Genomic DNA, 27,595 nt, shown 5'->3' with positions numbered 1-27,595 from the left:
AGGGTTGCAGGTTCGATTCCCGCTTCCGCCATCCTAGTCACTGCCGTTGTGTCCTTGGGCAAGACACTTTGCCCACCTGCTCCCAGTGCCACCCACACTGGTTTAAATGTCACTTAGATATTGGGTTTCACTATGCAAAGCGCTTTGAGTCACTAGAGAAAAGCGCTATATAAATATGATTCACCATATAAATATAATTCACAAATATAAGTTGAAAAGGTTTTGCTAATCATTGTATTCTCTTTTTATTTACCTTTTACACAACGTGACAACTTCACTGCTTTTAGGGTTTTGTGCGTCCGACTTCCTGTGTCACGTGGCGCTCAAATCCGTGTTTCTTCCTAGATATCGACGAGTGCATCGTGAACGGGGTGATGTGTCGCAATGGCCGCTGCGTCAACACGGAGGGAAGCTTCCAGTGCATCTGCAACGCCGGTTTTGAGCTCACTCCCGACGGCAAGAACTGCATCGGTAAGGACGCCCGTTGCGGAAGAATACCGAAATATCATACCGAATTCTTATGTTCTGGTATCGATTCTCAAATCGAAATATCGATACATGAGTTCTTTGAGATAATGCGCATCATTAAATATTCCTTTGAGACAGCGTTTACTTAACGACAAAGTAAACCCGTTACTGCACTGTCAATACATTCATTATTCCGCCCTGGCGTGCGCGGCCAGGCAGATAGTTAACAGCACGAACGAACAGAAGCTCCCGAAGTTTTTTTCCTTCTTTTGTATTGTTTTTCTTCCTCAGTTTCATCTCTTTACACTTCTTCCTTCATTTAAGCTTTTAATAACATTACACTAATATATATATAATTAAAGCTGCAAGCAGCGATGGACGGGACCGACTTTTGCTGGTGTTTCCTGCCTTTTCCCATTCAACATATCTTTACCTGCACTTTACCTACCTTCCCTGCATCCTGGGGTCACACTGTTGCTTCTTTCTGTCACCCATACATGCTGGTGCTTCCTGCCATCACCCAGACAACATATCTTTACCTGCACGTTACCTACCTTCTCTGTATCCTGGAGTCAAACTGGTGCCTCCTTCTTTCACCTAGTCAACATATCTTTACCCGCACAGTACCTACCTTCTCTGCATTGTGTGGTCACGCTGGTGCTTCCCGCTTTTAAGCGGCCATCTTGAGACGGCAGCAGCGCAGCAGCATCAGCGTAGCGGTTCTTTGAAGGGTTCAATCTCTTTCCTGTGCGAGTTGGAAGCCGACACAACAAACGCACTCAGAGGAGATAATGTTTGAAAAAAGGTGACGGGTTTTTACAAAACTTTTGTTTTGAAGGGGTAATTGCCAACTTCCCTTTGATTTTTGCTGAAGGATGTCATTTTATGAAATGTAGGTCTAAGTGAGACCTACATAGAGGTTTTCGTTTCATGTCTCTACAACATTCCTACCGGAAGTTACAAGCAGTTTTGTCTGTGTTTTCTTCCTCAGTTTAATCTCTTTACACTTCTTCCTTCATTTAAGCTTTTAATAACATTACACTAATATATACATAATAATATATATAATTAAAGCTGCAAGCAGCAATGGACGGGACCGACTTTTACTGGTGTTTCCTGCCTTTTCCCATTCAACATATCTTTACCTGCACATTACCTACCTTCCCTGCATCCTGGGGTCACACTGGTGCTTCTTTCTGTCACCCATACATGCTGGTGCTTCCTGCCATCACCCAGACAACATATCTTTACCTGCACGTTACCTACCTTCTCTGTATCCTGGAGTCAAACTGGTGCCTCCTTCTTTCACCCAGTCAACATATCTTTATCCGCACAGTACCTACCTTCTCTGCGTTGTGTGGTCACGCTGGTGCTTCCTGCTTTTAAGCGGCCATCTTGAGACGGCAGTTCTTTGAAGGCTCGTAAAATCAAAACCGGAGGAGTTAGAAAAACTCTTTGCGCAACTTTTCATCAGAAGAATTCAATCTCTTTCCTGTGCTAGTTTGATGCCAACACAACAAACGCGCTTAGAGGAGATAATGTTTGAAAAAAGGTGACGGGTTTTTACAAAACTTTTGTTTTGAAGGGGTAATTGCCAACTTCCTGTTGATTTTTGCTGAAGGATGTCAATGAATGAAATGAAGGTCTAAGTGAGACCTACATAGAGGTTTTTGTTTCATGTCTCTACAACATTCCTACCGGAAGTTACAAGCAGTTGTGTCTGTGTTTTCTTCCTAAGAGCAGTTTTATCTGTGTTTTATTCCTAGGGGGCGCTAGAGCGCAATTTTGAGTTTTGGGGTTTGTTTGTTTTTTATTAGATCGCAATTTTCACCAGTCCTGATGTGTGTGTCAAGTTTGGTGAGTTTTGAAGCATTTTAAGGGGGTGAAATTACAGCTCAAAGAGGCAAAAATGACATTTTTTAGGAAACTTTTGTTTTGATGGGGTGTTTGCTAACTTCCTGTTTATTTTTGCTGAAGGATGTCATTTTATGAAATTTAGGTCTAAGTCAGACCAACATAGAGGTTTTTGTTTCATGTCTCTATGTCATTCTTAAGGGAAAGTACAAGCAGTTTTGTCTGTGTTTTTTCCTACGGGGCGCTAGAGCGCAATTTTTAGTTTTGGGGTTTGTTTTTTTTATTAGATCGCAATTTTCGCCAGTCCTGATGTGTGTGTAAAATTTGGTGAGTTTTGAAGCATGTTAAGGGGGTCAAATTACAGCTCAAAGAGGCGGCGGTATAATAATAATAATAAAACCTTAGAAATACAATAGGGTCCTCTGTCCCAAAGGGACATTCGGTCCCTAATTAAGTATTCACATAAGATAAACGATACAAAAGTATAACGCTCATTGTGTGTTTTACATGAATAGAGTAGAAGGTTTGGTGTTAACGCAGTCACACAATAAACGATGTAGCAATGAAACAACATGCACAGCAAACATTGCACACAATGAATGTGGCTCAACACAATTAAAGCTGAGGTGTGGCGTTATTGCCCTCTGCTGGTGTAATTTAGAACTACATGTATTAAAGGAGCACAGACATCACTTTGCTCTCCAATCACTGTTAAAAGTCCACTTTTTGCAAGTAATGTAGATTTTATTTAGGGTCACGTGCTTTCGGGTTGGATGAGTTGTCTTCATTTACTCGTCTAATTTGCATATTTGGTATTTCCTGTGTGCACACAAGTAAAGAGCGCCTCGTCTGAATCCCTATCAACATTTGCATTACAAATAGTAACCATTGCAACTTTAATCACATTAATCACACTCTCACATTTTGATGAATCGACATTAATTGTACACAAAAGTGTCCCGCACGAAAATCGAGTTACCGATGTTTTTTTGTAGTTTTTTTTTTTTGCTTTTAATAAGCATATATTTGCCATTTTCCTCTTCAAATAAGAAATAATGTGGTAATCGTGTTACGGCGTTTCGTCTTAGGCCGTTACGTGTTACAAGTGTTTCATGTGACGGCGTTTCGTCCCGCAGCATTTGGTGTTACAGCACTTTGTCTAACAGCATTTCGTGTTGCATCGTTCTGTGTTTCATCATTTCGTGTTATGGCGTGTTGTTTCACAGACTTTTGAGTTACGCTTTTTTATGTTACAGCATTTCATACTCCAGCGTTTTTGGGTTACAGCATTTCATATTACAGCATTTTTGTGTTACATTATTTTGTGTCACATAATTCCCACTTCGGTGTTGCGTGTTACAGCGTTTCATGTTACAGCATTTCATGTTACAGCATTTCATCTTGGGGCATTTCGAGTTACATTGTTTTGTGTTACAGCATTTTAGTGTTACACCGTGTCGTGTTATAGCAATTTGGGTTACATCATTTTGTGTTTCATCATTTCATGTTATTCCGTGTCGTTTCACGGAATTTTGAGTCACGTGTTTTCCTTTTTGCAGCCCTTTGAGACACTTGTGATTTAGGGCTGTATAAATAAACATTGATTAATTGATTGATTGACTGTTACAGCATTTCATGTTACCGCATTTCGTGTTACAACATTTTGTGTTACAGCATTACCTGTTCAATTATTTTGTGTCACGTAATTTCCATTACGGTGTTGCGTGGTACAGCATGTTACGGCGTTTCCTGTTGCAGCGTTTCATGTTACAGCCTTTTGTCTTGGGGTATTCCGTGTTACATTGTTTTGTGTCACCGCATTTTTGTGTTACACTGTGTCGTGTTACAGCACTTTGTGTAACACCATTTTGTTGCTTCATCATTTCGTGTTGTGGCGTGTTGTTTCACGGAATTTTGAGTCACTCGTTTTCGTGTTACAGCATTTCATGTTACAGTATTTCGTGTTACAGCATTTTGTGTTACATTATTTTGTGTCACATAGTTTCCAGTACGTGTTGCGTGTTACAGCGTTTCATGTTACAGCCTTTCGTCTTGGGGCATTTTGTGTTACATTGTTTTGTGTCACCGCATTTTTGTGTTACACCGTGTCGTGTTACAGCACTCTGTGTAACACCATTTTGGGTAACATCATTTTGTGTTAAGGCGTGTCGTTTCACGGAATTCTGAGTCACGCGTTTTCTTGTTACAGCATTTTGTGTTACAGACTTTTCTGTCACATAATTTCCAATACGGTGTTGTGTGTTACAGCGTTTGATGTTACAGCTTTTTGTCTTGGGGCATTTTGTGTTACATTATTTTGTGTCACATAATATCCAATACGGTGTTGTGTGTTACAGTGTTTCATGTTACAGCCTTTTGTCTTGGGGCATTTTGTGTTACATTATTTTGTGTCACATAATATCCAATACGGTGTTGTGTGTTACAGCGTTTCATGTTACAGCCTTTTGTCTTGGGGCATTTCGTGTTACATTGTTTTGTGTTACAGCATTTTAAAGTTACAGGATGCCGTGTTACCATACTTTGTGTTACAGAATTTTGTGTTACATAATTTCGTGTTGCGCCATGTTGCTTTACGGCATTTTCAGTCACGTTATTTCGTGTTACATTATTTTGTGGCAGATCATTTGTATTACGGTGTAACAGCAGATTGCAGTTTACAAGTTGTGTTAACGGCGTATGTGTGTGTGTGTGTGTGTGTGTGTGTGTGTGTGTGTGTGTGTGTGTGTGTGTGTGTGTGTCACCCCCCAGATCACGACGAGTGTGCCACCACCAACATGTGTCTGAACGGCATGTGCATCAACGAAGACGGCAGCTTTAAGTGCATCTGCAAGCCCGGCTTTGCACTCGCGCCCAACGGACGCTACTGCACAGGTGCGTCTGCTCAACATTCTGGGAAGATTAACTTTTTTTTTTCAAAAACAAAAGTATTGTAGTGTTTTTAGCGTAGTAGGCGCCGGTGCGGGTATTTCATCAAATTCACATAAAATACTATGGAGATGAACTTGTGTCCTTTTTGCGAATTACAGTAGGTAAGGTTGTATTATTGCCTTATTCCTGTGAGAATCCTGCGTGTGACTGAAGCATTAAGGAGTGGGATGACCCAGGACTATCTGCAGTGTGCTTAAACAACCACCAGTTGGCATCTCTGAGCAGATAATACTGTCATCTATTTCTCTTTCCGACTTATCAGGTCTTCACTCGCACTTTAAGTGAGGGACTTGGCAAAAAATAAGCCGGACAATTTATTTGAATTAAAAAAGGTTTAAAAATGATTTTTTTAAACTAAATATTTATACACAGGTTTTTTTTTAACTGAATTTTTAGACACCGATTATTTTTACACTGATTTGTTAATAACTGATTTTTTACACTGAATTTTAAGACAACATTTTTTTTAGTCACTGATTTTTTTACACAGACTTTTAAGACATTTTAAAGACTGTTTTTTGTCACACATCATTTTTAGACACAATTTTTTACTCGGAATTTTTGGAAACTGGTTTTTTTGTACCACATTTTTTAGACACTGATTTTTTTTTACACTGAATTTTAAGACACCTTTTTTTTTACATAAAATGTTAAAACACACATTTTTTTTAAAGATACTGATTTGTTTTACAATACATTTTTAGGCACACATTTTTTACACATACATTTTTTACATTTTTTCAGACAGTAATTTTTTTACACTGATTTGTTAAAAACTGATTTTTTTGCACTGAATTTTTAGACTCTGATTTGTTTAAGAACTGATTTTTTATACACTGAATTTTTAGACAAAACATTTTTTAGACACTGATTTTTTTCACACCGAATTTTTATTCAGAACTTTTTTTACTCTGAATTTTTAGAAACTGATTTTTTATAGTAATTTTTTTAGTCACTGATTTTTTTACACTGAATTTTAAGACACTGATTTTTTTTTTACACTGAATTTTAAGACACCGATTATTTTTAAACACTGTTTTTTGTCACACATAATTTTTAGACACAATTTTTTAACTCAGAATTTTTGGAAACTGATTTTTTTTTGTACCACATTTTTTAGACACTGATTTTTTTTTTACACTGAATTTTAAGACACCTTTTTTTTATATAAAATGTTAAAACACTATTTTTTTTTTTAAGATACTGATTTGTTTTACAATACTCTTTTAGGCACACATTTTTTTACACATAAAAATTTTTTTCAGACAGTAATTTTTTTACACTGAGTTTTCGGACTGTTTTTTTTTTACACTGATTTGTTAAAAACTGATTTTTTGCACAGAATTTTTGGACTCTGATTTGTTTAAGAACTGTTTTTTTATACACTGAATTTTTAGACACTGATTTTTTTCCCACCAAATTTTTAGTCACAACTTTTTTTACTCTGAATTTTTAGAAACCGATTTTTTATAGTAATTTTTTTTGTCACTGATTTTTTTTTACACTGAATTTTGAGACACTGATTTTTTTTTACACTGAATTTTAATCCACTGATTATTTTAAACACTGATTTTTTTCACACAATTTTTAGACAATTTCTTTACTCTGAATTTTTAGAAACCGATTTTATATGTACAAATTTTTTTAGACACTATTTATAGTATTGATTTATAGTATTTATAGAAAACCACTGTAGCAGTTTTTCGGCGTACCACTAGATGGAGACAGCGTGCCACAGTTTGAGAATCCTCCCCTGCAGGACATAACAGTGAAGGTCAATAGTCTGACGTGTTACCCCAACTGTTCTTCAGACATTGACGAGTGTCAGACTCCGGGAATCTGCATGAACGGGCGCTGCATCAATTCCGAGGGCTCCTTCCGCTGCGAGTGCCCGCCCGGCCTGGCGGTGGACGTGGACGGGAGGGTGTGCGTGGACACGCACATGAGGACCACCTGTTACGGCGCCATCAAGATGGGCACGTGTTCGCGGCCCTTCCCCGGCGCCGTGACCAAGTCCGAGTGCTGCTGCGCCAACCCCGAGCACGGCTTCGGAGAGCCGTGCCAGCCGTGCCCGTCCAGAAACTCAGGTAGCGCCACTTCGCGTCGCGACGTTTTCCGGATTGTTTTACGATGTCTCTCCGGCGCCCTCTAGCGGAGTTCCAGGCCGTGTGCAGCAGCGGTATCGGCATCACGGCCGACGGCAGAGGTCAGTGTGACGCTTCAAGGGAGTCTTTTTTTGCCGGACGTTGATCAGTTTTAACCCACGTCTTCCCAGACATCAACGAGTGCGCCCTGGACCCGGACATTTGTCAGAACGGCATCTGTGAGAATCTGAGAGGGAGCTACCGTTGCATCTGTAACATCGGCTACGAGTCCGACACCAGCGGCAAAAACTGTGTTGGTGAGTCTTTCATCGTTTTCTACTTTGTTGCTAATAAACGATCTGAAAACTTCCAAGACTTTATTTTGAGTCAGTTTTTAAATTTAGTACACGGCGATACCTCAGTTTATGGTAATAATCCATTCCAAAAGGTCGGACGAAATCGAAGCAATCTTGCCAATACATCATCATTGTTACTTCAGTTCAACTACGGCATGTCGTTTTACGGTATACATATTGAGTTACGTTTTTTCATGTTACAGGAGTCCGTGTTACATTATTTCACGTTACATCATTTCCGTCACGGCATGTTATGTTTTGGTATTTTGAGTTACGCTAGCGTTTTGTGTTACATCCTTTCACGTTACATCATTTCGTGTTAGGCCGTGTCTTGTTACAGTACTTTGTGTTACATTATTTTGTGTTACATCAATTCAAGTACGGCATGTCGTTTTACGGTATTTTCAGTAACGTTATTTCATGTTACAGGGTTCCGTGTTACATTATTTCGCGTTACGTCATTTCAGTCACGGCATGTTATTTTTTGGTATTTTGAGTTACGCTAGCATTTTGTGTCACATCCTTTCCCGTTGCAGCATTTTGTATTACGCTGTGTTTTGTTGCAGTACTTTGTGTTACATTATTTTCTGTTACATTTTCTTGTGTTACATCAGTTATACTATGGCGTGTCGTTTTGCGGTATTTTGAGTCACGTTATTTTATGTTACAGGATTCCATGTTACACTATTTCGCGTTACGTCATTTCTGTAACGGCATGTTATTTTTTGGTATTTTGAGTTACGCTATCAATTTGGGTCACATCCTTTCCCGTTACAGCATTTTGTATTACGCCGTGTTTTGTTGCAGTACTTTGTGTTACATTATTTTCTGTTACATTATCTTGTGTTACATCAGTTATACTATGGCGTGTCGTTTTGCGGTATTTTGAGTCACGTCATTTCTGTCACAGCATGTTAATTTTTGGTGTTCTAAGTTATGTTAGCGTTTTGTGTCACATCCTTTCGCGTTACAGCATTTTGTATTACGCTGTGTCTTGTTACAGTACTTTGTGTTACATTATTTTGTGTTACATCAATTCAACTACGGCGTGTTGTTTTACGGTATATTGAGTTATTTCATATTAAAGGATTCCGTGTTACATTATTTCGTGTTACATCAGTTCAATTACGGCGTGTCGTTTTACGGTATACATATTGAGTTACATTATTTCATGTTACAGGAGTCTGTGTTACATTATTTCGCGTTACGTCATTTCCGTCACGGCATGTTGTGTTTTGGTATTTTGAGTTACGCTAGCGTTTTGTGTTACATCCTTTCACGTTACATAATTTCGTGTTAGGCCGTGTCTTGTTACAGTCCTTTGTGTTACATTATTTTGTGTTACATCAATTCAAGTACAGCATGTCGTTTTACGGTATTTTCAGTAACGTTATTTCATGTTACAGGATTCCGTGTTACATTATTTCGCGTTACGTCATTTGAGTCACGGCATGTTATTTTTCGGTATTTTGAGTTACCCTAGCATTTTGTGTCACATCCTTTCCCGTTACAGCATTTTGTATTACGCTGTGTTTTGTTGCAGTACTTTGTGTTACATTATTTTCTGTTATATTATCTTGTGTTACTTCAGTTATACTATGGCGTGTCGTTTTTTGGTATTTTGAGTCACGTTATTTTATGTTACAGGATTCCGTGTTACATTATTTCGCGTTATGTCATTTCTGTCACGGCATGTTATTTTTTGGTGTTTTGAGTTGTTTAAGCGTTTTGTGTCACATCCTTTCGCGTTACAGCATTATGTATTACCCTGTGTCTTGTTACAGTACTTTGTGTTACATTATTTTGTGTTACATCAATTCAACTATGGCATGTCGTTTTACGGTATACATATTGAGTTACGTTATTTCATGTTACAGGAGTCCGTGTTACATTATTTCGCGGTACGTCATTTCCGTCACAGCATGTTATGTTTTGGTATTTTGAGTTACGCTAACGTTTTGTGTTACATCCTTTCACGTTACATCATTTCGTGTTAGGCCGTGTCTTGTTACAGTACTTTGTGTTACATTATTTTGTGTTACATCAATTCAAGTACGGCATGTCGTTTTACGGTATTTTCAGTAACGTTATTTCATGTTACAGGATGCCGTGTTACATTATTTCGCGTTACGTCATTTCAGTCACGGCATGTTGTTTTTTGGTATTTTGAGTTACGCTAGCATTTTGTGTCACATCCTTTCCCGTTACAGCATTTTGTATTACGCTGTGTTTTGTGGCAGTACTTTGTGTTACATTATTTTCTGTTACATTTTCTTGTGTTACATCAGTTATACTATGGCGTGTCGTTTTGCGGTATTTTGAGTCACGTTATTTTATGTTACAGGATTCCATGTTACATTATTTCGCGCTACGTCATTTCTGTAACGGCATGTTATTTTTTGGTATTTTGAGTTACGCTATCAATTTGAGTCACATCCTTTCCTGTTACAGCATTTTGTATTACGCTGTGTTTTGTTGCAGTACTTTGTGTTACATTATTTTCTGTTACATTATCTTGTGTTACATCAGTTATACTATGGCATGTCATTTTGCGGTATTTTGACTCACGTTATTTTATGTTACAGGATTCCGTGTTACATTATTTCGTGTTACGTCATTTCTGTCACGGCATGTTATTTTTTGGTGTTCTCAGTTATTTTAGCGTTTTGTGTCACATCCTTTCGCGTTACAGCATTTTGTATTACGCTGTGTCTTGTTACAGTACTTTGTGTTACGTTATTTTGTGTTACATCAATTCAACTACGGCGTGTTGTTTTACGGTATATTGAGTTAAGTTATTTCATGTTAAAGGATTCCGTGTTACATTATTTCGTGTTACATCAGTTCAACTATGGCGTGTCGTTTTACGGTATATTGAGTTACATTATTTAATGTTACAGCATTCCGTGTTACATTATTTCACATTATGTAATTTCTGTCACGACAAGTTATTTTTGGGTATTTTGAGTTACAGTAGCGTTTTGTGTTACATATTTTCGCGTTACATCATTTTGTATTACGCTGTGTCTAGTTACAGTACTATGTGCTGCATTATTTTGTGTTACATTATTTTTTATTACATCAATTCAACTATGCCGTGTTGTTTTACGGTATATTGAGTTACATTATTTAATGTTACAGCATTCCGTGTTACATTATTTCACATTACGTAATTTCTGTCACGACATGTTATTTTTGGGTATTATGAGTTACGCTAGCGTTTTGTGTTACATATTTTTGCGTTACATCATTTTGTATTACGCTGTGTTTAGTTACAGTACTTTGTGCTACATTATTTTGTGTTACATTATTTTTTGTTACATCAATTCAACTATGCCGTGTTTTACGGTATATTGAGTTACGTTATTTCATGTTACAGAATGCCGTTGTACATTATTTTGTGTTACATCAGTTCAACTACGGCGTGTCGTTTTTACAGTATATTGAGTTAGATTATTTCATGTTACAGGATTCTGTGTTGCATTATTTCGCATTACGTAATTTCTGTCACGACATGGTATTTTTGGGTATTTTGAGTTACGCTAGCGTTTTGTGCTACATATTTTCGCGTTACATCATTTTGTACTACGCCGTGTCTTGTTGCAGTACTTTGTGTTACGTTATTTTGTGTTACATTATTTTGTGTTACATCAATTCAACTACCGCGTGTCGTTTTACGGTATTGTGAGTAAAGTTATTTCATGTCACAGGATTCCGTGTTCCATTATTTCGCGTTACGTCATTTCTGTCACGGCATGTTATTTTTTTGGGTATTTTGAGTTACGCTAGCGTTTTGTGTTACATCATTTTGTATTACGTTTTACAGCGTGTAATGTTCGGGTTCCGGCACCTCGTAGTTACTTACACAAACGATCGTGTTGTGTGTCGCAACGTCACTTAGGGCCTTTTTTGCCAGTTTTTTTCCTTCCCTTCACTAAGTCTCCCAGGCACATGCATATGGAGACTATGTGATGCATACAGTAATACCTCGTAGAAAACTGTAGAAACATTTTTTTTTTTTTGCAAAGCAGATTTCTTATTGATAAAATGAAACGTTCCCTTCTTTCAGACATCAATGAGTGTCTGGTGAACCGTCTGCTTTGCGACAACGGCCTGTGCAGAAACACTCCCGGCTCGTACACGTGCTCATGTCCCAAAGGTTTCGTCTTCAAGCCGGACTCTGAGACATGTGAAGGTGAACACATGCACACACACACACTGGTTATCATTTGGAATGGGGACCAAGTTGTTGTTCATGACTTGTGGGGACCACCCTTTCTACAGGTTGTGGAGGCATAAGAAAAATTTGGTCAAATGTCCACAGTTTGTTCTTACACGTCTTTAAATCTCTGGATTGATGAAGTAATGTGCTGATCATGCTTACCGGGGACCCCCGGGGAAAAAGAGTTTATATCATTTTGCATAATTCACACAAATTTGCGCGTGACTACTGAGGACCATTTAAAAAAATAATAATAATAATAATAAATTAAATACGACATGATGCAAATGTGCAAAAGTCTCACTCTCAAACTAACCAGTAAACATGTTTTATGGGCCAAAGCTTAAAGGGAAACATTATCACAATTTCAAAAGGGTTAAAAACAATAAAAATCAGTTCCCAGTGGCTTGTTGAATTTTTTGAATTTTTTTTCAAAATTTTCGCGGTCTCGGAATATCCCTAAATAAAGCTTTAAAGTGCCGTATTTTCGCTCTCTGCGAAGACACTGGCCATTTCCCTGTGACGTCACACAGTGCTGCCAATGTAAACAAACAATGGGAATAGCACAGCAAGATATAGCGACATTAGCTCGGATTCAAACTCGGATTTCAGCGACTTAAGCGATTCAACAGATTACGCATGTATTGAAACAGATGGTTGGAGTATGAAAGTATTGAAGAAGAAACTGAAGCTATTGAGCGAATAGCTATTGACGCTATTCATAGCCATAGCATGGCCGAATAGCTGCGTTAGCATCGCCGGTAAAAATGTGCGGACCAAACGATCAGGACTTTCGCATCTTTTGACACTGGAGCAACTTAAATCTGTCGATTGGTGAGTGTTTGTTTCGCATTAAATGTGGGTGGAAGGAAACGTAATATAGTTGCAAATGCATCTACAGGTTATCCATACATCTCTGTTCCATGTCTGCTTTAGCACCGCCGGTAAATAGCATTTTAGCATCGATTAGGGTAGCATGTTAGCATCGATTAGTTGGTAGTCAACATCAACAAAACTCACCTTTGTGATTTCGTTGACTTTATCGTTGCAAATGCATCTGCATGTTATCCATACATCTCTGTGCCATGTCTGTCTTAGCATCGCCGGTAAATAGCATGTTAGCATCGATTAGCATAGCATGTTAGCATCGATTAGCAGGCAGTCAACATCAACAAAACTTACCTTTGTGATTTCGTTTACTATCGTTGCAAATGCATCTGCAGGTTATCCATATATTTCTGTGCCATGTCTGCTTTAGCATCGCCGGCAAATAGCATGTTAGCATCGATTAGCGTAGCATGTTAGCATCGATTAGCTGGCAGTCAACATCAACAAAACTCACCTTTGTGATTTCGTTGACTTAATCGTTGCAAATGCATCTGCATGTTATCCATACATCTCTTTGGCATCTCCGGGCCAGTGGTGCAACTTGAATCCCTCCCTGTTAGTGTTGTTACACCCTCCGACAACACACCGTCGAGGCATGATGTCTCCAAGGTTCCCAAAAATAGTCAAAAAAACGGAAAATAACAGAGCTGAGACCCGGTGTTTGTAATGTGTTGAAAATGAAAAAGGCGGGTGTGTTACCTCGGCGACGTCACATTCTGATGTCATCGCCTCCAGCGCGATAAACAGAAAGGCGTTTAATTCGCCAAAATTCACCCATTTAGAGTTCGGAAATCGGTTAAAAAAAATAGATGGTCTTTTTTCTGCAACATCAAGGTATATATTGACGCTTACATAGGTCTGGTGATAATGTTCCCCTTTAAAAATCACTTAGGCATCCATCATTTAAAAAGGTTTGCCTTTGGAGGACCTGTTTTTTTTGGTCCCCATACCGTCAGAGGTCCCCTGAAGGTGACTGTGTCAACAGAGGGATGTCCCCATTAAGTCAGCATTGCCAGAAAACACACACACACACACTGTAAAACACACACTTGGCCGGGTCTCACATCCCTGACCTCAGTTCTTGGTCTGTGTTGCAGATATCAATGAATGCGAGTTGAAGCCTTGTGTCAACGGGGTGTGTCGCAACGTGATCGGGTCCTTCAACTGTGAGTGCACCCACGGGAGCAAACTGGATTCTACCAACACCATCTGTGTGGGTAAGACATCATTCGGACAAGTTTTTCTGCCGCCTACAGTGGAACTTTGATTTACAAAGGTTCTTCACCCTTGTGTAATGTTCATATTGTTGTTACTCAGCCAGCGTTTGTGGAACCGATGGACCTGTTGCATTTTGTGGCTTTGTGTTAAAATATTGAACAGATGTTTACCTTATCCCAATAAGCATCTGTTCAGTATTTTAACATACAAGTGTTTGATTGTGAGGCATTAAAAGCCACAAAATGCAACGGGTCCGTCAGACCCACAAACACTGGCTGAGTAACAACAATATGAACGTGGCACAAAAAATTTCTCTTGACAGTTTCCGTATCCTACAGGGATTCTTCTTTTGTGTTTCTGCACCTACGGTTCCCACACAAAGTTGCAACATTTTTTGTTAACTCTGTCTGCTCTCATTTTCTCGCACATATGACCCTCTGATACTCTGTGTACCTACAATCTGTCCTATTCCTGTCTAGGCCTGCCATGTGTGTGTGTGTGTGTATGTGTGTGTGTGTGTGTGTGTGTGTGTGTGGTACACAGAACATCAATTTCAGCACTTCTATTAGCCCCAGGTCCGATCGTTCCCACACAAAGTTGTAACATTGTTTTGTCAACACTGTCTGCTCTCATTTTCTCACACATTTGACCCTCTGATGTTCTGTGTACATACACTCTGTCCTCCATCTGTCCAGGCCTGCTGTTTGTTTGTTGTGTGTGTGTGTGTGTGTGTGTGTGTGTGTGTGTGTGTGTGTGTGTGTGTGTGTGTGTGTGTGTGTGTGTGTGTGTGTGTGTGTGGTACACAGAACATTAATTTCCACACTTCTATTAGCCCCAGGTCCGATCGTTCCCACACAAGGTTGCAACATTGTTTTGTCAACACTGTCTGCTCTCATTTTCTCACACATTTGACCCTCTGATGTTCTGTGTACCTACACTCCGTCCTCCATCTGTCTAGGCCTGCTGTTTGTGTGTGTGTGTGTGGTACACAGAACATAAATTTCAGCACTTCTATTAGCCCCAGGTCCGATCGTTCCCACACAAGGTTGTAACTTTGTTTTGTCAACACTGTGCTCTCATTTTCTCGCACATTTGACCCTCTGATGTTCTGTGTACCTACACTCTGTCCGCCATCTGTCTAGGCCTGCTGTTTGTGTGTGTGTGTGTGTGTGTGTGTGTGTGTGTGTGTGTGTGTGTGTGTGTGTGTGTGTGTGTGTGTGTGTGTGTGTGTGTGTGTGTGTGTGTGTGTGTGTGTGTGTGGTACACGGAACATCAATTTCAGCACTTCTATTAGCCCCAGGTCCGATCGTTCCCAAACAAGTTGGTAACATTGTTTTGTCAACACTGTCTGCTCTCATTTTCTCGCACATTTGACCCTCTGATGTTCTGTGTACCTACACTTTGTCCGCCACCTGTCTAGGCCTGCTCTGTGTGTGTGTGTGTGTGGTACACAGAACATCAATTTCCACACTTCTATTAGCTCCAGGTCCGATCGTTCCCACACAAGTTGGTAACATTGTTTTGTCAACACTGTCTGCTCTCATTTTCTCGCAAATTTGACCCTATGATGTTCTGTGTACCTACACTCTGTCCTCCACCTGTCTAGGCCTGCTCTGCGTCTCTGTGTGTGTGTGGTACACAGAACATCAATTTCCACACTTCTATTAGCCCCGGGTCCAGTGGACCCGGACATCTTCTATGTAATAGAAATGTGTAGGGGGGTGTATGGTGTGAGGTCATTAAATATGTATTCTGGTATATGTTCACAGAAAATGAGCCAAAGTCAGTGAGTCTTACTTTGAAAAATGAATTAATTGTGTCATTTTTCTTTTAATAAAAAAATCAAAACGGGTCCCACAGACCTGAACACCACACAACCATACAAGCCAGCAGGAAACATGCTGCAGGCCCATAATTATCACACATTTGGCCTTTGCTTGTCACGGATTTTCAAAGATGTCTTTTTGAATATTGTGCATGTCGCCCTGCAGATAGCATGAAGAGCACTTGCTGGCTGACCATGCAGGACAGCCGCTGCGAGGTGAACATCAACGGCGCCACGCTCAAGTCCGAGTGCTGCTCCACCCTGGGAGCCGCCTGGGGAAGCCCCTGCGAACCCTGCGAGATCGGTAAGTCGCTACAGCCGTGGTCACAGGTTTTATTTCGGGTTCACATCAAGGAACACCTTTTCCAGTGAGGGTTGGACTCCGCCAAGGCTGCCCTTTGTCTCCGATCCTGTTCATAACTTTTATGGAAAGAATTTCTAGGTGCAGTCAAGACGTTGAGCGGATCCGGTTTGGTGGCCGCGGGATTAGGTCTCTGCTTTGTGCAGATGACGTGGTCCTGATGGCTTCAACTGGCCGGGATCTTCAGCTCTCACTGGATTGGTTCGCAGCCGAGTGTGAAGCGACTGGGATGAAAATCAGCACCTCAAAATCCGAGTCCATGGTTCTCGCCCGGGAAAGGGTGGAGTGCCATCTCGGGTTGGGGAGGAGACCCTGCCCCAGGTGGAGGAGTTCAAGAACCTTGGAGCCTTGTTCACGAGTGAAGGAAGAGTGGATCGCGAGATCGACAGGCGGATCGGTGCGGCGTCTTCAGTAATGCGGACACTGTATCGATCCGTTGTGGCGAAGAAGGAGCTGAGCTGGAAGGCAAAGCTCTCAATTTACCGGTCGATCTACGTTCCCATCCTCACCTATGGTCATGAGCTATGGATCATGACCGAAAGGACAAGATCACGGGTACAAGCGGCCAGAATGAGTTTCCTCCGCTGTGTGGCGGGTCTTTCCCTTAGAAATAGGGTGAAAAGCTCTGTCATCCGGGAGGAACTCAAAGTAAAGCCGCTGCTCCTCTACATCGAGAGGAGCAGCAGTTTGACTTAACACGAGGAAGGATTGACATTTTGATGGCTCTTTCTGGTGGTCCGAGCATCTGGTCAGGATGCCACCCGAACGCCTCCCTAGGGAGGTGTTAAGGGCACGTCCGACCAGCATGAGGCCACGGGGAAGACCCAGGACACATTGGGAAGACTATGTCTCCCGGCTGGCCTTGGAACGCATCGAGATCCCCTGGGAGGAGCTGGATGAACACGAGGAACCTTACCTGGCCCAGACATGGAAAGAATTGACAGATTGATGGCTCTTTCTGGTGGTCAGGGCATCTGGTCTGGATGCCACCCGAACGCCTCCCTAGGGAAGTTTTTAGGGCACGTCCGACCGGCATGAGGCCACGGGGAAGACCCAGGACACATTGGGAAGACTATGTCTCCCGGCTAGCCTGGGAACGCCTCGGGATCCCCTGAGAGGAGCTGGATGAACACGAGGAACCTTACCTAGCTCGGACAAGGGAAGGGATTGACAGATTGATGGCTCTTTCTGGTGGTCCGGGTATCTGGTCAGGATGCCACCCGAACGCCTCCCTAGGGAGGGGTTTAGGGCACGTCCGACCAGTATGAGGCCACAGGAAAGACCCAGGACATGTTGGGAAGACTATGTCTCCCGGCTGGCCTGGGAACGCATCGGGATCCCCCGGGAGGAACTGGACAAAGGGCTAGGGAGAGGAAAGTCTGGGAATCCCTGCTTAGGCTGCTAGGATGGATCAAGGAATATTTGCGAGGTTTAGGACGATCGTCCATTAGCCAGAGTCGGAAAAAGAAGCTCACATTATTGCTCCGAGGACAAAAACCGCTTGACGATAACAACGTTTTCCTGCTCTCGTAGACACCGCCTGTTCCCGAGGATTCGCTCGCATGAAGGGTGTGGTCTGTGAAGGTACGTGTGACGGTCAGAAGGTGCTAACTTGACATTATAGGGTCTAAAAATGCTCTTCCCTAAAGACATCAACGAGTGTGAGGTGTTCCCGGGGGTGTGCACAAACGGCCACTGCGTGAACAGCCAGGGTTCTTTCCGCTGCGAATGCGCCGAGGGTCTGACTTTGGACAGCACAGGACGGACCTGCGTTGGTAAGACCTTGGACATGACATCAGAACAATGTTTTTTTTTACGTCTAAAGTTGATTCTATTTCATGTTTTGTGGTCAGACATGCGCAGCGAGCAGTGCTACATGAAGTGGCACGAGGACGAGTGCGGCGAGCCGCTGCCCGGGCGCTACCGAGTGGACATGTGCTGCTGCTCTGTGGGAGCCGCCTGGGGTGTGGACTGTGACGAGTGTCCCAAACCCAGCTCGCTCGAGTACAAAGCCATCTGTCCCAGAGGACCTGGTTTTGCTAACAGGGACATTCTGACTGGCAGGCCTTTCTACAAAGGTAACATTTCATATTTATGTTTGTACTGCGAGAGTTGCTTCAGTACCCGGACGACCCCCACCTATGTTAGGTACACCCTGTTCTAATAGCAGACAATCCCCACTTATTTTACACTATTTTCAAATTTCGGACGACCCCCACTTATGTTACATTCTTTTCAAATCCTGGTCGATTCCCAATTATTTTACACTCTTTTCAATTATCGAACGACCCCCACTTATGTTGCACTCTTTTCAAATCCTGGACGACCCCCACTTATGTTACACTCTTTTCAAATCCTGGACGACCCCCACTTATGTTACACTCTTTTCAAATCCCGGATGATTCCCACTTATGTTACACTCTTTTTAATCATCGAACGGCCCCCACTTATGTTAGACTCGTTTCAAATCCCGGACGAGCCCCCACTTATGTTACACTCTTTTCAAATCCGGGACGACCCCCACCTATGTGATACTATTTTCAAATATCGGACGACACCCACTTATTTCACACTCTTTTCAATTATCGGACGACCCCCAATAATGTTACAGTCTTTTCAAATCCCGGACGATTCCCACTTATATTACAATTTTTTTCAAATCCCAGACGGGCCCCCACTTATGTTACACTCTTTTCAAATATTGAACAACCCCCACTTATGTTACACTCTTTTCAAATATCGAACAACCCCCACTTATGTTACACTCTTTTCAAATTTCATTCGAGCCCCCACCTTTGTTACACTCTTTTCAAATATCGGACGACCCCCTCTTATGTTACACTTGTTTCAATTATCGGACGACCCCCACTTATGATACACTATTTCACTTATTTGATACTCTTTTCACTTATTTTACACTCTTTTCAAATATCGGATGACCCCCGCTTATGTTAGACTCGTTTCAAATCCCGGACGAGCCCCCTCTTATGTTACACTCTTTTCAAATCCCGGACGACCCCCACTTATGTTACACTCTTTTCAATTATCGAACAACCCCCACTCATGTTACACTCTTTTCAAATTTCATTCGAGCCCCCACCTTTGTTACACTCTTTTCAAATATCGGACGACCCCCTCTTATGTTACACTTGTTTCAATTATCGGACGACCCCCACTTATGATACACTATTTCACTTATTTTATACTCTTTTCACTTATTTTACACTCTTTTCAAATATCGGATGACCCCCGCTTATGTTAGACTCGTTTCAAATCCCGGACGAGCCCCCTCTTATGTTACACTCTTTTCAAATCCCGGACGACCCCCACTTATGTTAAACTCTTTTCAATTATCGAACAACCCCCACTTATGTTACACTCGTGTCAAATCCCAGACGAGCCCCCACTTATGTTACACTCTTTTCAATTATCGAACAACCCCCACTTATGTTACACTCTTTTCAAATTTCATTCGAGCCCCCACCTTTGTAACACTCTTTTCAAATATCGGACGACCCCCTCTTATGTTACACTTGTTTCAATTATCGGACGACCCCCACTTATGATACACTATTTCACTTATTTGATACTCTTTTCACTTATTTTACACTCTTTTCAAATATCGGATGACCCCCGCTTATGTTAGACTCGTTTCAAATCCCGGACGAGCCCCCTCTTATGTTACACTCTTTTCAAATCCCGGACGACCACCACTTATGTTACACTCTTTTCAATTATCGAACAACCCCCACTCATGTTACACTCTTTTCAAATTTCATTCGAGCCCCCACCTTTGTTACACTCTTTTCAAATATCGGACGACCCCCTCTTATGTTACACTTGTTTCAATTATCGGACGACCCCCACTTATGATACACTATTTCACTTATTTTATACTCTTTTCACTTATTTTACACTCTTTTCAAATATCGGATGACCCCCGCTTATGTTAGACTCGTTTCAAATCCCGGACGAGCCCCCTCTTATGTTACACTCTTTTCAAATCCCGGACGACCCCCACTTATGTTAAACTCTTTTCAATTATCGAACAACCCCCACTTATGTTACACTCGTGTCAAATCCCAGACGAGCCCCCACTTATGTTACACTCTTTTCAATTATCGAACAACCCCCACTTATGTTACACTCTTTTCGATTATCGAACAACCCCCACTCATGTTACACTCTTTTCAAATTTCATTCGAGCCCCCACCTTTGTTACACTCTTTTCAAATATCGGACGATCCCCACTTATGTAACACTCTTTCCAATTATCGGACAACCCCTACTTATGTTCCACTATTTCACTTATTTTACACTCTTTTCACTTATTTTACATTCTTTTCAAATATCGGATGACCCCCACTTATGTTATACTCGTTTCAAATCCCGGACGAGCCCCCTCTTATGTTACACTCTTTTCAAATCCCGGACGACCCCCACTTATGTTAAACTCTTTTCAATTATCGAACAACCCCCAATCATGTTACACTCTTTTCAAATTTCATTCGAGCCCCCACCTTTGTTACACTCTTTTCAAATATCGGACGATCCCCACTTATTGTAAACTATTTTAACTTATTTTACACTATTTTCACTTATTCTACACCATTTTCACTTATTCTACACCATTTTCACTTATTTTACACTCGTTTCAAATCCCGGACGAGCCCCCAATTATGTTACACTATTTTCACTTATTCTACACTATTTCCACTTATTTTCACACTCGTTTCATTTATTTGACACTATAGTTTGTAAATTGGTGTACTGTAAATGACGTGTTCTTCACTCTCCCACAGACGTGAATGAATGTAAGGTCTTCCAGAGTCTGTGCAGTCACGGAACATGCCGGAACACCATCGGAAGTTTCAAGTGCCGCTGCAACGGAGGCTTTGCCCTGACGGCCGAGGAGAGAAACTGCACAGGTGCAGAGAGAGCGAGACATCAAACGATGGCACGCGGACAAAAAAAATAAAACGGATTCTTTTGTTTCTCCGTGTTTTGTGCGACAGACATTGACGAGTGTCGCATCTCCCCGGACTTGTGCGGTCACGGCACCTGTGTCAACACGCCCGGCAGCTTCGAGTGCGAATGCTTCGAAGGCTACGAGAGCGGCTTCATGATGATGAAGAACTGCATGGGTAGGTTCTGCCCCCGCCCACCACGGGGGGTCCCACCACCACGGGGGTCCCACCACCACGGGGGTCCCACCACCACGGGGGTCCCACCACCACCACCACCAGGCGGCGCTGACTTTTCTCACTTTTCCAGACGTGGACGAGTGCGAGCGAAACCCCCTGCTGTGTCGCGGGGGCACCTGTCTCAACACCGAGGGGAGTTACGAGTGTGAATGTCCTCCCGGGCACACGCTCAGTAGTGATGGGTCCGCTTGTGAAGGTGCGTCTCACACACACACATGCACACACACTTACTCACTCACTCACTCACTCACTCACTGACTCAAACACACACACTCACTCACTCACTGACTCACTGACTCAAACACACTCACTCACTCAAACACACTCACTCACTCACACACTCGTACACTGACTCAAACACTCACTCACTCACTCACACACTAATTAATACACATGCACACACTCACTCACTCACTGAGTCAAACACACTCACACTCACGCACTCACTCACTGACTCAAACACACTCACTCACTCACTCACTCAAACACACGCACACACTCACTCACTCACTCACTCAACACACTCACTCACACAGACACACACAAATACACTGACTCAAACACACGCACACGCACTCACACTCACTCACTCACTCACTCACTCACACACACACACACACACACACACTAGCTCACTCACTCACACACACACTAGCTCACTCACTCACTCACTCACTCACTGACTCAAACACACTCACTCACTCACACACTCACACATTGACTCAAACACACTCACTCACACACTCACTCACTCACTCACTCACTCACTCACTGACTGACTCAAACACACTCACTCACTCACTCACTCACTCACTGACTGACTCAAACACACTCACTCACTCACTCACACACTCACCCACTGACTCAAACACACTCACTCACTCACTCACTCACTGTCTCAAACACACTCACTCACTCACTCACCCACTCACTGACTCCCTCACACACTTACACACTGACTCAAACACACTCACTCACTCACTCACTTACTGACTCAAACACACTCACTCACTCACACAGGCGCACTGACTCAAACACACTCACTCACACACTCACTCACTCACTCACTCACTCACTCACTGACTGACTCAAACACACTCACTCACTCACTCACTCACTCACTGACTGACTCAAACACACTCACTCACTCACTCACTCACTCACTCACTCACTCACACACTCACCCACTGACTCAAACACACTCACTCACTCACTCACTGTCTCAAACACACTCACTCACTCACTCACCCACTCACTGACTCCCTCACACACTTACACACTGACTCAAACACACTCACTCACTCATTCACTTACTGACTCAAACACACTCACTCACTCACACAGGCGCACTGACTCAAACACACTCACTCACACACTCACTCACTCACTCACTCACTGACTGACTCAAACACACTCACTCACTCACTCACTCACTCACTCACTCACTCACTGACTGACTCAAACACACTCACTCACTCACTCACTCACTCACTCACTCACACACTCACCCACTGACTCAAACACACTCACTCACTCACTCACTGTCTCAAACACACTCACTCACTCACTCACCCACTCACTGACTCCCTCACACACTTACACACTGACTCAAACACACTCACTCACTCATTCACTTACTGACTCAAACACACTCACTCACTCACACAGTCGCACTGACTCAAACACACTCACTCACTCACACACTGACTAAAACACACGCACACACTCAGTCACTCACTGAGTCAAACACACACACACTCACACTCATTCACTCACTCACTGACTCAAACACACTCACTCACACTCACTCACTCAAACACACACACACACTCACTCACTCACTCACTCAACACACTCACTCACACAGACACACACATACACTGACTCAAACACATGCACACACTCTCACACTCACTCACTCACTGAGTCAAACACACACACACTCTCACACTCACTCACCCACTCACTCACTGACTCAAACACACTTACTCACTCTCACACTCACTCACTCACTCAAACACACGCACACACTCATTCACTCACTCACTCACTCAACACACTCACTCACACAGACACACACAAATACACTGACTCAAACACACGCACAAACTCTCACACTCACTCACTCACTCACTGACACACACACAGACACACACAAACACAAACACACACACACACACGCGCGTTATTGATTAGGTACACCTGCACTAGACCAGTGTTTTCAACCACTGTACCGCGGCACACTAGTGCACCGTGAGATATCGTCTGGTGTGCCGTGGGAAATTATGCAACATCACTTAATTCGGTCCCGAAAATATTTTTTGCAAATTAATCATTAAAATCCGCAAATAACGTGCCGTCGCTTAGTGTTTGTGTTGTGTAGAACTTGTGAGTGTATGTATGTATGTATGTATGTATGTACAGGATGTTAAAAGTGTTTTAAAAGAAGATGCTTTTCTGCTTGACTTTGCCAGATGTGAACGAGTGCCAGCTGAGCGACAACTTGTGTAAGCACGGTCAGTGTGTCAACATGCCCGGGACCTACCAGTGCTCCTGTGACACGGGCTACCAGGCCACACCGGACCGACAAGGATGTGTTGGTGAGTGCCTGTCACTCATTCAAGTCAGGAATTTGCAAAACCGCTATATATTAATATACTTTTTATGTAAACAAGACCCCTAATTGATTGTGTGATTTGGTTTCCAATTAGTTGATGCGTTAGAGGAAGTAACACAAGGATACAGTACAGTTTAGCCCAAGACAGATGACGGGTGAAACCACATAACTGAAACACAAACAACTAAATAGTATCCTAACCCGGTGTGGTGACTACTGACGGGTGAGCAGCTAACTAGTTTCACCACAACATGTGACACAGTATTTATGTACATCATGTACTTTTGCACAATTCAACACATTAGAAAAGGAGGCGGTAGAAGCTTGTTTTTTTTGTTTACCTACCACTTCTCCATGTTTACTCCTGATCTGATTTAATTTAAAGAAAATTTAATTAATTTTTGTATTTGAACAAATTAATTGGAAATATATATATATATATATATATATATATATATATACTAGGGCTGTGAATCTTTGGGTGTCCCACGATTCGATTCAGTATCGATTTTTTGGGGTCACGATTCGATAATATATCGATTTTTTTCGATTCGATTCTTGATTCAAAAACGATATTTTTACGACTCAAAACGATCTGTATTCATTCAATACATAGCATTTCAGCAGGATCTACCCCAGTCTGCTGACATGCTAGCAGAGTAGTTGATTTTTTTTTAAAAGCTTTTATAATTGTAAAGGACAATGTTTTATCAACTGATTGCAATAATGTAAATTTGTTTTAACTATTAAACGAACCAAAAATATGACTTATTTTATCTTTGTGAAAACATTGGACACAGTGTGTTGTCAAGCTTATGAGATGCCATGCAAGTGTAAGCCACTGTGACACTATTGTTCTTTTGTTTTTATTTTCATAAATGTCTAATGATAATGTCAATGAGGGATTTTTAATCACTGCTATGTTGAAATTATAACTAATATTGATACTGTTGTTGATATTCATTTTTGTTTCAATACTTTTGGTTTGTTCTGTGTGGTGTTTGTGTCTCCTCTCAATTGCTCTGTTTATTGCAGTTCTGAGTGTTGCTGGGTCAGGTTTGGTTTTGGAATTGCATTGTTATGGTATTGCTGTGTAGTGGTTTGTTGGATTGATAAAAAAAAATAAAAAAAATGTATTTTTTTTTTTTTTAATCGATTTCTAAAAAATGAAAATCGATTCTGAATTGCACAACGATTCGATTCGTATTCGAATCGATTTTTTCCAACACCCCTAATATATATATATATATATATATATATATGTATATATATATATGTATATATATATATATGCTTGTATGTATGTATATATACATGCATATATGTGTATATATGTATGTGAATATGTGTGTTTATGTATACATACAGTGGATATATATGTATAGTATATACAGTATATATGTATATATATATATATATATATACATATATGCGTGTATATATGCATACATACATACACATATATACTGTTTATACATGTATATATACATATATATATACTTCTTTCTACTCAGAAAGAAGTGTATATATATATATATATATATATATATATATACATACACACACAAACGTGTATATATATGTTTCTTTCTACGCAACGCGCCCGGGAGGACTTTGTAAACAGTTTGGGAAATCTGCCTTTATTTTCTATTGGGTTTATGGAGCAGGAAGGGGGCGAGTGTTTCAGAATTGTTTCCTACTCGATAAAGAAATGTCCAAAGAAAGCTGAGGTATTCAAGTACTTATTTTGGCATCTAAAATAAGGTTAGGTAACAGATAAGCAAGTCTATGTTGCTTAGAGTAAAGAAAAAAGGGATATTATTGTGAACAGGATTGTTTTGGGTTAAACCTTTGAGAAAGGTAGTAATACAGCATCAATCACAAAAGTAACCCATTTGGAGAGTAACATTTGATCAAAAGACAAATGAAATGTACATTATTGACCTTCGACACTATAGCTATTTGGATAGCCCGGTAATATTTAATTTCCTCCAGATATCGACGAGTGCACCATCATGAACGGCGGCTGTGAGACCCACTGCACCAACTCGGAGGGGAGCTACGAGTGCAGCTGCAGCGAAGGCTACGCTCTCATGCCCGACCTCAGGACATGCTCAGGTGCGCCGCCTTCCTCCTCTTCCTCCTCACGCCCAACCGTCGAAAAGGAACGATTTTTCGACGCCATTTTTGTTTTCGCTCAGACATCGACGAGTGCGAGGAGACGCCGGACATCTGCGACGGGGGCCAGTGCACCAACATTCCCGGGGAATACCGCTGCCTGTGCTACGACGGCTTCATGGCCTCCATGGACATGAGGACCTGCATCGGTGAGAGGGACAAACTGAAAAATAATTAAAAGAATAAATGAATAAAACGTCCGTCCATAACGTGTCTACTCTCATGCACAGATGTGAACGAGTGCGATTTGAACCCCAACATCTGTCTCCATGGCGACTGCGAGAACACCAAGGGCTCCTTCATCTGCCACTGCCAGCTGGGATACTTTGTCAAGAAGGGATCCACAGGGTGCACAGGTAGTCCACAATAGTTCTTGCCACATTCTTGTGAGAATCCTGCGGGTGACTGAAGGACACTGACAAAATGAAAGCATGCGGGGGCCATTTTGATATTTTTCCTTTTCAAAACCAATGAAGTGAATCATATTTATATAGTGAATTATATTTATATAACGCTTTTTCCTCAAGTGACTCAAAGCGCTTTACATAGTGAAACCCAATATCTAAGTTACAATTAAAGCAGTGTGGGTGGCACTGGGAGCAGGTGGGTAAAGTGTCTTGCCCAAGGACACAACGGTATGGACTAGGATGGCGGAAGCGGGAATCGAACCTGCAACCCTCAAGTTGCTGACTTGAGCTATACCACCCTTATATATATATTGTAGCCATTGGGGCTCCCCTAAATTTTGGTGAATGTTAAAAGTCCCGGGGACACAAAAGGGTCTCAGTCATTGAATTTTTAAAAGTAAGTCATGTATTTATTGATTTTTACTTACAACACTTAAATATCTACAAATAAAGCAATATATTAATATACTTTTCATACATATATATATATATATATATATATATATATATATATATATATATATATATATATATATATATATATATATACATATGTATACATATTTATAATATATGTAGTGTATATATTAGGGATGCACCGATTAATCGGTAACCGAATATATTCGGCCGAATATGGCAAAAAAAGCCACATTCGGCCTTCGGTGGAATGAGTTAAAAACAAGGCCGAATAGTGGCGTGTGCCGCAATTTTTTGACGCGGTGACGTTGGGATATGTTGTGTACCTGTATAAGTGTATGAGGTTACAAGCACACACTTATTGAGATTTAGTGGGGCCTCTGTTTACATTATTAGCCTGTTGTGTAGGCTACCTGTATAAGTGTATGAGGTTACAAGCACACACTTAATTGAGATTTACTTGAGCCTTCTGTTTACATTATTAGCATATCTACTGTGGCTAAGCAGACTTTTGGCAAAAGGACAATAATTCATTTGTTGTGGGTTT

General features: G+C 41.3%; 1 protein-coding gene across 1 annotated transcript in view; it reads left to right on the top strand.

The window, feature by feature from the left end:
* The window catches only part of fbn2b (fibrillin 2b), a 300,303-nt gene that overhangs the window by 216,198 nt on the left and 56,510 nt on the right, over positions 1-27,595 (top strand). Inside the window, exons 21-38 of the mRNA XM_061883097.1 lie at positions 346-471; positions 5,092-5,214; positions 7,083-7,358; positions 7,424-7,477; positions 7,547-7,672; positions 11,781-11,906; positions 13,919-14,038; positions 16,031-16,168; positions 17,759-17,809; positions 17,875-18,000; positions 18,079-18,303; positions 21,028-21,153; positions 21,241-21,369; positions 21,500-21,625; positions 23,904-24,029; positions 26,042-26,164; positions 26,248-26,373; positions 26,455-26,580. Of these exons, the coding sequence (XP_061739081.1) occupies positions 346-471; positions 5,092-5,214; positions 7,083-7,358; positions 7,424-7,477; positions 7,547-7,672; positions 11,781-11,906; positions 13,919-14,038; positions 16,031-16,168; positions 17,759-17,809; positions 17,875-18,000; positions 18,079-18,303; positions 21,028-21,153; positions 21,241-21,369; positions 21,500-21,625; positions 23,904-24,029; positions 26,042-26,164; positions 26,248-26,373; positions 26,455-26,580 (2,373 nt within the window). The remainder of the gene's footprint in view (positions 1-345; positions 472-5,091; positions 5,215-7,082; positions 7,359-7,423; positions 7,478-7,546; positions 7,673-11,780; positions 11,907-13,918; positions 14,039-16,030; positions 16,169-17,758; positions 17,810-17,874; positions 18,001-18,078; positions 18,304-21,027; positions 21,154-21,240; positions 21,370-21,499; positions 21,626-23,903; positions 24,030-26,041; positions 26,165-26,247; positions 26,374-26,454; positions 26,581-27,595) is intronic.

This window comes from Nerophis ophidion, linkage group LG22, assembly GCF_033978795.1.
Source record: "Nerophis ophidion isolate RoL-2023_Sa linkage group LG22, RoL_Noph_v1.0, whole genome shotgun sequence".
Taxonomy (NCBI): domain Eukaryota; kingdom Metazoa; phylum Chordata; class Actinopteri; order Syngnathiformes; family Syngnathidae; genus Nerophis; species Nerophis ophidion.
Note: the sequence above shows the minus strand (reverse complement) of the source record. Positions and strands in the feature narration are given on the sequence as shown.